At 39.1% G+C, this 8,851-nt stretch overlaps 1 protein-coding gene across 1 annotated transcript; it reads right to left on the reverse strand.

The window, feature by feature from the left end:
• Window positions 1-593: 593 nt before the first annotated feature.
• On the reverse strand, window positions 594-5,190 carry spryd7a (SPRY domain containing 7a). The gene is made up of 5 exons (XM_042081611.1): window positions 4,896-5,190; window positions 4,461-4,577; window positions 3,072-3,238; window positions 2,674-2,776; window positions 594-1,658 (listed from the first exon to the last, which is right to left on the reverse strand). Exons 1-5 carry the CDS (start codon window positions 4,999-5,001, stop codon window positions 1,561-1,563), a joined length of 591 nt encoding a protein of 196 aa, XP_041937545.1. The 5' UTR covers window positions 5,002-5,190; the 3' UTR covers window positions 594-1,560.
• Between the last annotated feature and the right edge of the window lie 3,661 nt (window positions 5,191-8,851).

An 8,851-nucleotide genomic window follows, 5' to 3' on the forward strand; every position in this document is an offset into this window, starting at 1 on the left:
GGTATGTAATCTTGACCTACATTCTTATGATCGCAGGGTATTTAAAATATAACTGATCTCAGGTAGCCTGTCCCCTTTAAACAGAAAATTACAAAACTAGGCAGGTAGGCAGAATGGTGCATTCAGTTTATGACAGACTAATCCAAGCCTTTAATTTAGAGCAGTGTTTCTCAAACTTTCTCAGACCAAGGACCACTTAACCAGTAAAAAAAACCTCACGGACCACCTAGCTAATAGACACAATAAGCCTACTCACTGAACCACCTTGCTTATTGTCTTTGCACATTGCTTATTGTGTCAGAAGATTCATATGATTTAAATGGACATAGCTTACATAGGCAGTGTTGCAGAACTGTTTAGATTTACATACTGAGTTGGTTCAATATTGCAAACAACTCATCTATATTATTTTTTTCCACGTCTGCTCGCGGACCACTTGGGATATCTTGAGGACCACCAGTGGTCCCCGGACCACACTTTGAGAAACACTGATTTAGAGCAACGTGTATGATACAAGAGTGTTGCTATATGTCCTTTTGTGAGGAAAGAGTGACAATATTTTCATCTCTCCATATCCAAGACCAACCAAAATGTAGTCTTTACAGTTTATTAAGCCAAGAAAATATACGGTAACAATACAATACATAAATATTTAGTGTTGATTACATACCAAACATTATCAAGAAATACAGTCAAATATTTGTGCCAGAAAGCACATGTTTAACACCTCTGTATGATCTAAACACACAGACATGGCTTACAATTGAGCCAATAAAGCATAGAATACTGTATTGAAAGATTAACCTTAAAAGATTAATGAACATGATCCAAGATTATTCCTTTATGTGCTGAATAGCGACCATCAGTTATAACAAATTAACATCTTAACACTAACAGCTTCAAATCCAACATATATTGTCTGTTCAAAAGCAGTGTGTCAAACATTGCAAAAAGATGGTCCAATTAAGTTAAATTATTTTGTTCACCAATGATTGCCTCTTAAAGTTAACATTTGTTGGCCAAATAATCTCTTCAATTTCCACCATTCTAATCACCCTTGACAGTAGGTGTCAGAACCCAGGGAGAATGCTTGACTACACCAGTCGTAAGCATCGTCACAGATGATGACATCAGCAGCTAATACTGCAAGTCCCGTCACACATGAGGCATCATGAGCATAACAACTGCAACACATCATGCTGTCTCAAAACAAAACAACACTGTGCCACACACATTCATTGGGGAGAGACAGACCGTTGTGTGTGTGTGTGTGTGTCTTTGGGAAACAGACAGCCTTTTGCAACACTTATACTGTGAAGGTTGTCTTAAAATCACAGTAGCTCCAGTGTTGAAAGAAAGAACAAAATATTTGCTGTTAGAGTGATCCTGTGGTGGAAATTTGTGATTGGATTAAGCAACATTGGAACACATGGCTTTTATATCCTGGAATCCCAACCTTCCCAGATGAATGACGTAACACTTGATCAGAGAGGGTTGAAGCGGAGTAATCTAGAATGTTTGACTAAAGGTCTGGAATCTCACACAATGCACATGGAACACTTAGAAAATCTGCTGCTCAAACAAAATCTTCTGGAAGCCAGTTGGAGGAGTGTGATAGAAGTCACTGAACTGGCAGTCAAGGATTGCACTGTCATCCACTGAGGAAAAAAGGAGAGAATGACTGGAATTCAAAGAGGCAAATATAGGACTACATGGTCATGATTGGCTGATGGAATTCAGGAGGAAAAAGGATACAGCTTATCTGTTTAGAAGCATAAACTTGTAAAGTGTTTCAAAACCCATTTGAACTAACTACACATCAACATATAAACTAAATTATAAGTTCTGTATATGTATAAATAAAATATTAGTCAAATTACAATCCAAGGTAAGTTTAACTAAATGTGGAAAATCATGCTCATGATGATTTCTCTATTGTAAATTGTGTAACAACATGTAACCATTAATATACATCCTTTTACCTTTTACTTATCATGAGAAGCTTAGCCTGTAAGCTTTTATTAACATTTATTTGAGAAAACTGCAGTGACGTGACTTTAATTTCATTAAATGTGCTGTAGACAACATTTAGCATTTGGATGACATTTGAATGCAAGTTACCTGTTCATCATAACCTATTTATTAAAGCAACACCAAAGAGTTTGTTGTACCTAGTTTCCAAAATCGTTTCAGTGGTTCATCAACTTGTAACAGGGTGAACTGCACTTCTGCAATCGCTTCGCAGCCCTCTATCGGCTATAACCGCACTATGCAAGTTTGCCAGATCGGGTAGCGGATCTGTAGTTCGATGGAATGAGACATAAGAAACTACAAATTTGACTTGCGTTTGATGTCGCAATACATCATACTTTCATAAATCATGCAACATATTCTACCTTGTCTGTGGACATTGTTATTTGCAAAGCCAGTACTGGATAAACAAATAGCGTGCATGCGACAGAGGGAAAGTTCTTTGGTGTTGCTTTAACATCTCTGTTGAACTGTACCCTGCCTCCTAGTGGTGATGTGAATGAAAACACATTCATGTTTAGGCTACAGAGCTCACCTGTAAATAAGCCATGATTCCTTTCCCATATACACATATCCGTAATATACACTAAACAGTCAGTAGTCAGTAGTTTATGTTAACATAAACTGTATCAGTTAGCTCACCAAAGACAAAAGGGTAGACGGTCCCTCGTATCCCAGAGGCAGGGCAGTTCATATTCTTGCCATTCAGATAAATGTTCATTTCCACGTGATCATATGTGATGCCCTGAAACAGACCCAGAGGTTATGGCAACTCACAATAAAGACAAATGGGCTATCAAATGACTTTTCTTATTTAGCGATGGCATATTAACAGCATGGGTCATGAATGTAGTAAACTAACATGCTTTCCAACCAAGATGTCAACCACGTCACTTAACATTTACAGTTCAACTCTTCATAGCTTGTTAACAGAATATACAAACTTTCACTAGTCTCATCCAGCTAGCTGCCATCCATCGCACACACAAATATACAAATTCAAACACATAGCATATTTCCTCTCAAACACACATACTCACCACTATATCTCCTTCCTGTGGCAGACTGTTTGCAGGCAGTCTGTTTTTCTCCTCATTATTGTGGTATATAGTGCCATCATGTCGGAGGACCAGACTGTGGGCATCCCTTCCCATGGGCACTTGGTTTAAATTTGCTTTCTGAGTCGCAACTCCAACGCCCCACACCCCTATGAATACACAGCACCTTTATATATTCTTCTCATCATTTATGTGAAAACAGTTACAGCACATAAGGTCAGTAGCAGCATACATCAACAACTGATGGCAGAAAACAGATAGTAAACCCTGTCATTTGTCAAGTCAAGTCAAGTCATATTTATTTATATAGCACACTTAAACGCAATGTTATTGACCCAAGGTGCTCAGAAATAAAATAAACAGTTATAAAAACAAAAAATAAAGACATAAATGACAAAAAATAAAAATAAATAAATGAAAATACAAAATAATAATAATAATAATAATAATAATAAACAGATTATGATTGTAGATAAAAAATAAACATATGGTTACTGAAACTACTACTACTATAGGCCTAGAGAAAGATGTACAGTAAAGTTAGATGCCAGTTAATATAATGCAGAAAAGAAATAGAAATAAGATTAAATAAAAAATAAAATAAAAATAAACAACCAAACAAGAGGAGACATTATAGGCCAAAGAAAATAGATGGGTCTTTAAATTTGATTTAAAACTACTGATGGTGGAACAGGACTTAATTTCTATAGGGAGATCTATAGAAAGCTCTATAACCTTTAGTTTTAAGGGTTGCCTTTGGGACTGATTTATATATATTATATATATTATATATATATATATATATATATATATATATATATGTGCTGCATTTCAGACTACTTGGACATCTATCCAACTTCAGTTTGGATAGATGGGTTTGCCCCAAATGTACAGGTAGGAAGTCTGACTTTGAGTTTCTCTTGAGTTGGAAATATCCAACTTCTGAGATTTCTGGAATGCAGTATTAGATCTACTGTGTGGTAAGAGTGTACTGTGTATGGATGCTGAGGCCTGCCACAGTCACCAATTCCTAATATGCAGGAATTTTTGTTTTGTTTTTTTACACAAAAAAAATCCTAAAACAGGTTTAGCCGGACACTCAACCAGTCCTTCAGGTCCATATGGCTCTTAACCCTTCTTGTGGCTCCAGCCGCTCTACATAACATTCGTTGGTCAGTGGCACATTTGGTTAACTGAACACAACATCTGGAACATTTCTAGTCACACTGATTTGATTTCAATCAGATGACCAGCAGTAGACAATTATGTGTAGGTCAGGGCCCTCAAAGAGGAGGATTGTAATACCATTAAATGTAGGCATTTTTTGTGAGGGAGATGCATAATACTGGGGAGTCATGAGTACTTACTTACCTGAGGATTGAATTTTTAACTCGAAATAACTCTTATTTTGATGGAGAGGTGCGTTGGCCAGACAACCACCAGTGCCACATATCCTCCTTCCACTTTTAACGATGACAACATCTGTGCCTTTAGCATCAAGCAAAGTGTAGTTTAGAGTGATTCTCAGCGTATTCTTGTGCTCATTATAGCGCAGCTATACGGCACAGCTAGCGGAGCAGTTAACATCGATAACAAAGGACAGTTTTTTTTATTTATGGTTATAAATAAAGGAATTAAAAATAAATGCTGAAGGTTACAACAATACACTGACTGATGTCTCTCGTTATCTCTTTCTATAGACCAGTCCAAAATTACCCTATCAATGACAGATCTTAGCCACGTTTCATGTTCAGACAAGTCAGTAAACAGAAGCATACAACTATCAGGGCAGCTTAAGAGTCTTACCCATGTGATGGGTGTCCAACTGGACAGTTGGCATCTCCTTCAGGGTTACGTGGCCAGAACCCGAATCCCCACACCATCCCATACAACAGGAGAACGCAGACGTCATGTTAACTTTATTAGAACTTGCCTACTCAATACCAGAAATATCACCAGACCAGACTATCAACTGGACCAAGCTTCTAGTTACTCGTATAAGGTTACATTGTCAGCGTTTCTCCTGTGACACAGCTCCACAACACAGTCAGGATATGACATCATCAAGGGACTTCCAGCTTGGAGGAAGGGAAGGGATCAGTAAAATAAAGGATATGAAAAACGCCCATTGGCGCCACCTACCGGAATTTGTTCAGCCTTTCTTTTACTGTCTATGGTTTCAGCTCAGTCGCATAATGAAGTTTAAGTATATATATTCTTTTGATCCCGTGAGGGAAATTTGGTCTCTGCATTTATCCCAATCCGTGAATTAGGGAAACACACTCAGCACACAGTGAACACACAGTGAGGTGAAGCACACACTAATCCCTGCGCAGTGAGCTGCCTGCAACAACAGCGGCGCTCGGGGAGCAGTGAGGGGTTAGGTGCCTTGCTCAAGGGCACTTCAGCCGCACCTACTGGTCGGGGTTCGAACTGGCAACCCTCCGGTTACAAGTCTGAAGTGCTAACCAGTAGGCCACGGCTGCCCTAATTATGCGCATTCATGAAAGTTCGGCCCAAGAAATGCGCACCTGCGTGCGTTTCCATACAATGTGTTAAAAATGGACATTCGCCTAATTAAATCAAGGGAAAGGTAAAAAAAAAACAGCTGTAGGATCAAAACGCAAGATCATCAAGCCAGTATTTACGGAAACCCGTAGCTTATTTAAATACACCAAATGCATTTGGTAGGTCTATATGTGAATTGAAAGTTAAACCCTTCAAGCGTATCGAATGTTCATGTACAATAGAAGATTGAATACGCATTTCAAGAGTTTCTTGTAAGGATTTCTAATTCGAATGGTCAAAATGCGCGTTAAAACCACGTCAAGTGGTGCAGATTTTAGGCCTAGGCTACTCCAAAATTATAATATGCAGCCCAGTAGCAGAGGGCCCTAAATAAATCCAAAATGAAGGTTACGTGAATATTTAAATTGAACCATGTAAAAGATTCTGTGGTTGTTTCAAAACAACAGAATATCTGAGGCCTGAATATTTTAATCCTTTCGCTCTATTCCCTAATGTTCTTAGCACTCCATAACCCTCCGAATTTTGGTACCAGTTTCGAAACACAGGCCTATAAAATAACTTAATCGTCACATTTCCCCATGAAGAACTAATGTGTGTTAGCCCGCTAATGCCACTGGAGTAGGCCTACGGGGGATCGGCTTCTCAATATGCCTGAGAAATCACCTACAGCTTTTTTCACAGTAGCCCTAAACTATAAATCCAGGATGACTAGATGGCCTGCATGGCTACATTGACAATAGTCCTGCCACTGGCCATAAATGACCCATGTTTACTAAGCACACTTTAAATTAAAAAGGTGTGTTGACCTCATAAAATGCTGTACAATTTGCTTACATCAGACATCAATACAGGCCTATGTATGGCCTACACACTTAGAAATGCTGGTGGCGTCCGCTGGCTGACAAGTAGCTGCGTTTGCCACTTTATTTTTGAGTTTCAAAAGGTTAGAGGTCAAGGTCAGGGTGATGGTCAAAATTAGGCCTCTTGGGGCCAGTGTGGGTTTTACTCCCTTGTTTTAGGCAAAAGCATGCCTGAAGACAACAAAAGCCTATGACGGGTTAATAGTTGACCATCAGTCTTAATCAATATAAGTAAACATTCAGAGGTAGCCTATCTGCTACGCAAAAGTTCAGTAATGGACACCGAGGCTAGATTTATGGATGCATCTGCCGTTATGCAGCATCGATGTCAGGCACTGCTGTGTTACACTGGTTGGCTATTTATCTTTTTTGCAGACGAGGGCTGTGCAAGACTAGAAGACATACACTTTCAACATCCAGCTCCGTGCCCCAGTCCTTTCAACATGCCGATTGATGATTTGGATTGTGGGATGTAGCGTATGTGCATCAGTTTACCATAACTTCAATGAAAAGCCAGAGTAAAAACACTATGTATTAAAGCCTGGTATTCTGTGCGCATTGGTTGCTGTGGCGGTTGAGACTGTGGCGGTCAATTTTGGAAACTGTCTTCTTTCACATGGCAACAGCGCTTCCTGTCATACCGCTTAAGGGACCCTCTACATCTTCTGTGACCAAGAGAAAAACGAAATCTTGCGGGTGAAGTTAGTGAACAGGGTCATTGTTTCTGTTTTAAATAGTATATTAAGAGCCCCCTTCCATTCTTACTTGGAAGATTAGACTGCGTATTTTCATCAAATATAAGACTGTGTTGTTTCATAATGATATCTCCAATGGATGATTGTGAAATCTGCACAGCAACAAGAGCCACGACCGCACTTAACTGTGCGCGTCAGTCGCTTGCGCGCGCGGTTTTTGGTCCAATTACAAGGTGCTTGTATGGAGACACTTTCACTCCATTTATTTTGCATCGCATCGTTATCTTCCAGCTTTTCGGCGCAAATCGACGGGTTTTGGTAAGCTTGGTTACCCCGATTTTAAGTTTTGCCTTGATTGTATTCAAAATAGTTTTGACTGTGACTCCCAAAGTTATATTGTAGCGCCTCGGTGATGCTTGGACCGTTATCGCCAATAAAGTCAGAGCCTATACTTGCAACAACAAAAATGTATAACCTGATCTGCTAGGAAAGAGTGTAATAGCATTGTATCGAGTGTGCACTCTTGCGCGTCAAGTTAATATCCTATAGCTTATAAACACTCGACTCAGCGACAAGCTTGGGGACATCAGTAGTGTATTCGCAAATCCAACAGAATGTCTTGTCCACCAGGAGTGTCTGAGGCACATATTGGCTGCATGTGAACTTGGTAATTATCGTGTGCTTGCATCTCGCAGTGACCTATTTGAGATTTGCTTTTATTGAATATTTCTAAAGGAGTATTTTCTAGGGGTGTGTGAAGGTGCAGTGTGTGTGCCCGCGCGCGCGCGCGACATTCTCAAAATACGGATGGCATGGCTAGAAAACATTTTCTCTACCTCTACTAATTACTTAATTGTATGGGGCAAAACTACAATTTATGCAGAAACATGAATCAGCAGTCTTATATGAATGATCAAAAAACTTACACTGGGCCGTTTGTGGCAGGCGGTAGAGGTCCAGGCTTTTTTTTTTTTTTTTTTTTTTAAAGGCAGAGAACTCCGTTAAGACTAGACGAAATGCTGAACTACTCAAACGGCCATCAATTTAAAAAAAAAAAAAAAAAAAAAGCCTCGAATGTGCATGTTGACATCACCGTTTAAGCGACTTCGCCTAGTGATGATGTGGATATATCTCACCTTTGGGAGTGAAAGCAGTCATCAGAAAATTCAATTTCATTCCACTGCATTTGAAGTTCAAAAAGAAAATAATAAATAGGGGAAATACACTTAATTGAATTAAATATCCATGCCTTTTACAAATGCAGTTAGGGCCTATGACCTAAAGAACCGCTGCAAGGCCTCCAATTTGTTGAAATATCTTTAAAAGGATCAAACTAACACATTTTGATGAATGTTTTAGCCGAATTGCCGCCCTTTAAGATGCAAGTTATACAAAAAGGAAATAACGGCATAGTAGGCTAAATTTCGATTACCCTCAGTGGATTTTAATCTGCAATTCCAAAATTTCTTTCAAGAGCAAGTCTCTCCATTTTTTTGTTAATTCAAGTAAACTAGTCGACACACCTAAACAATTTGCTGTAGGGAATAGTGAAATACAAAACTGGCCGAACTCGTCTTGCTAGGATAGAATTACAATTTGGACTGCAGGCGATTTGAAACTTCCCAGAAGATGGCGTTGAAGCATTGTTCTTAGGGAGAGTGCAAATTTAAGATGAGCC

This window comes from Alosa sapidissima, chromosome 23, assembly GCF_018492685.1.
Source record: "Alosa sapidissima isolate fAloSap1 chromosome 23, fAloSap1.pri, whole genome shotgun sequence".
NCBI lineage: Eukaryota > Metazoa > Chordata > Actinopteri > Clupeiformes > Clupeidae > Alosa > Alosa sapidissima.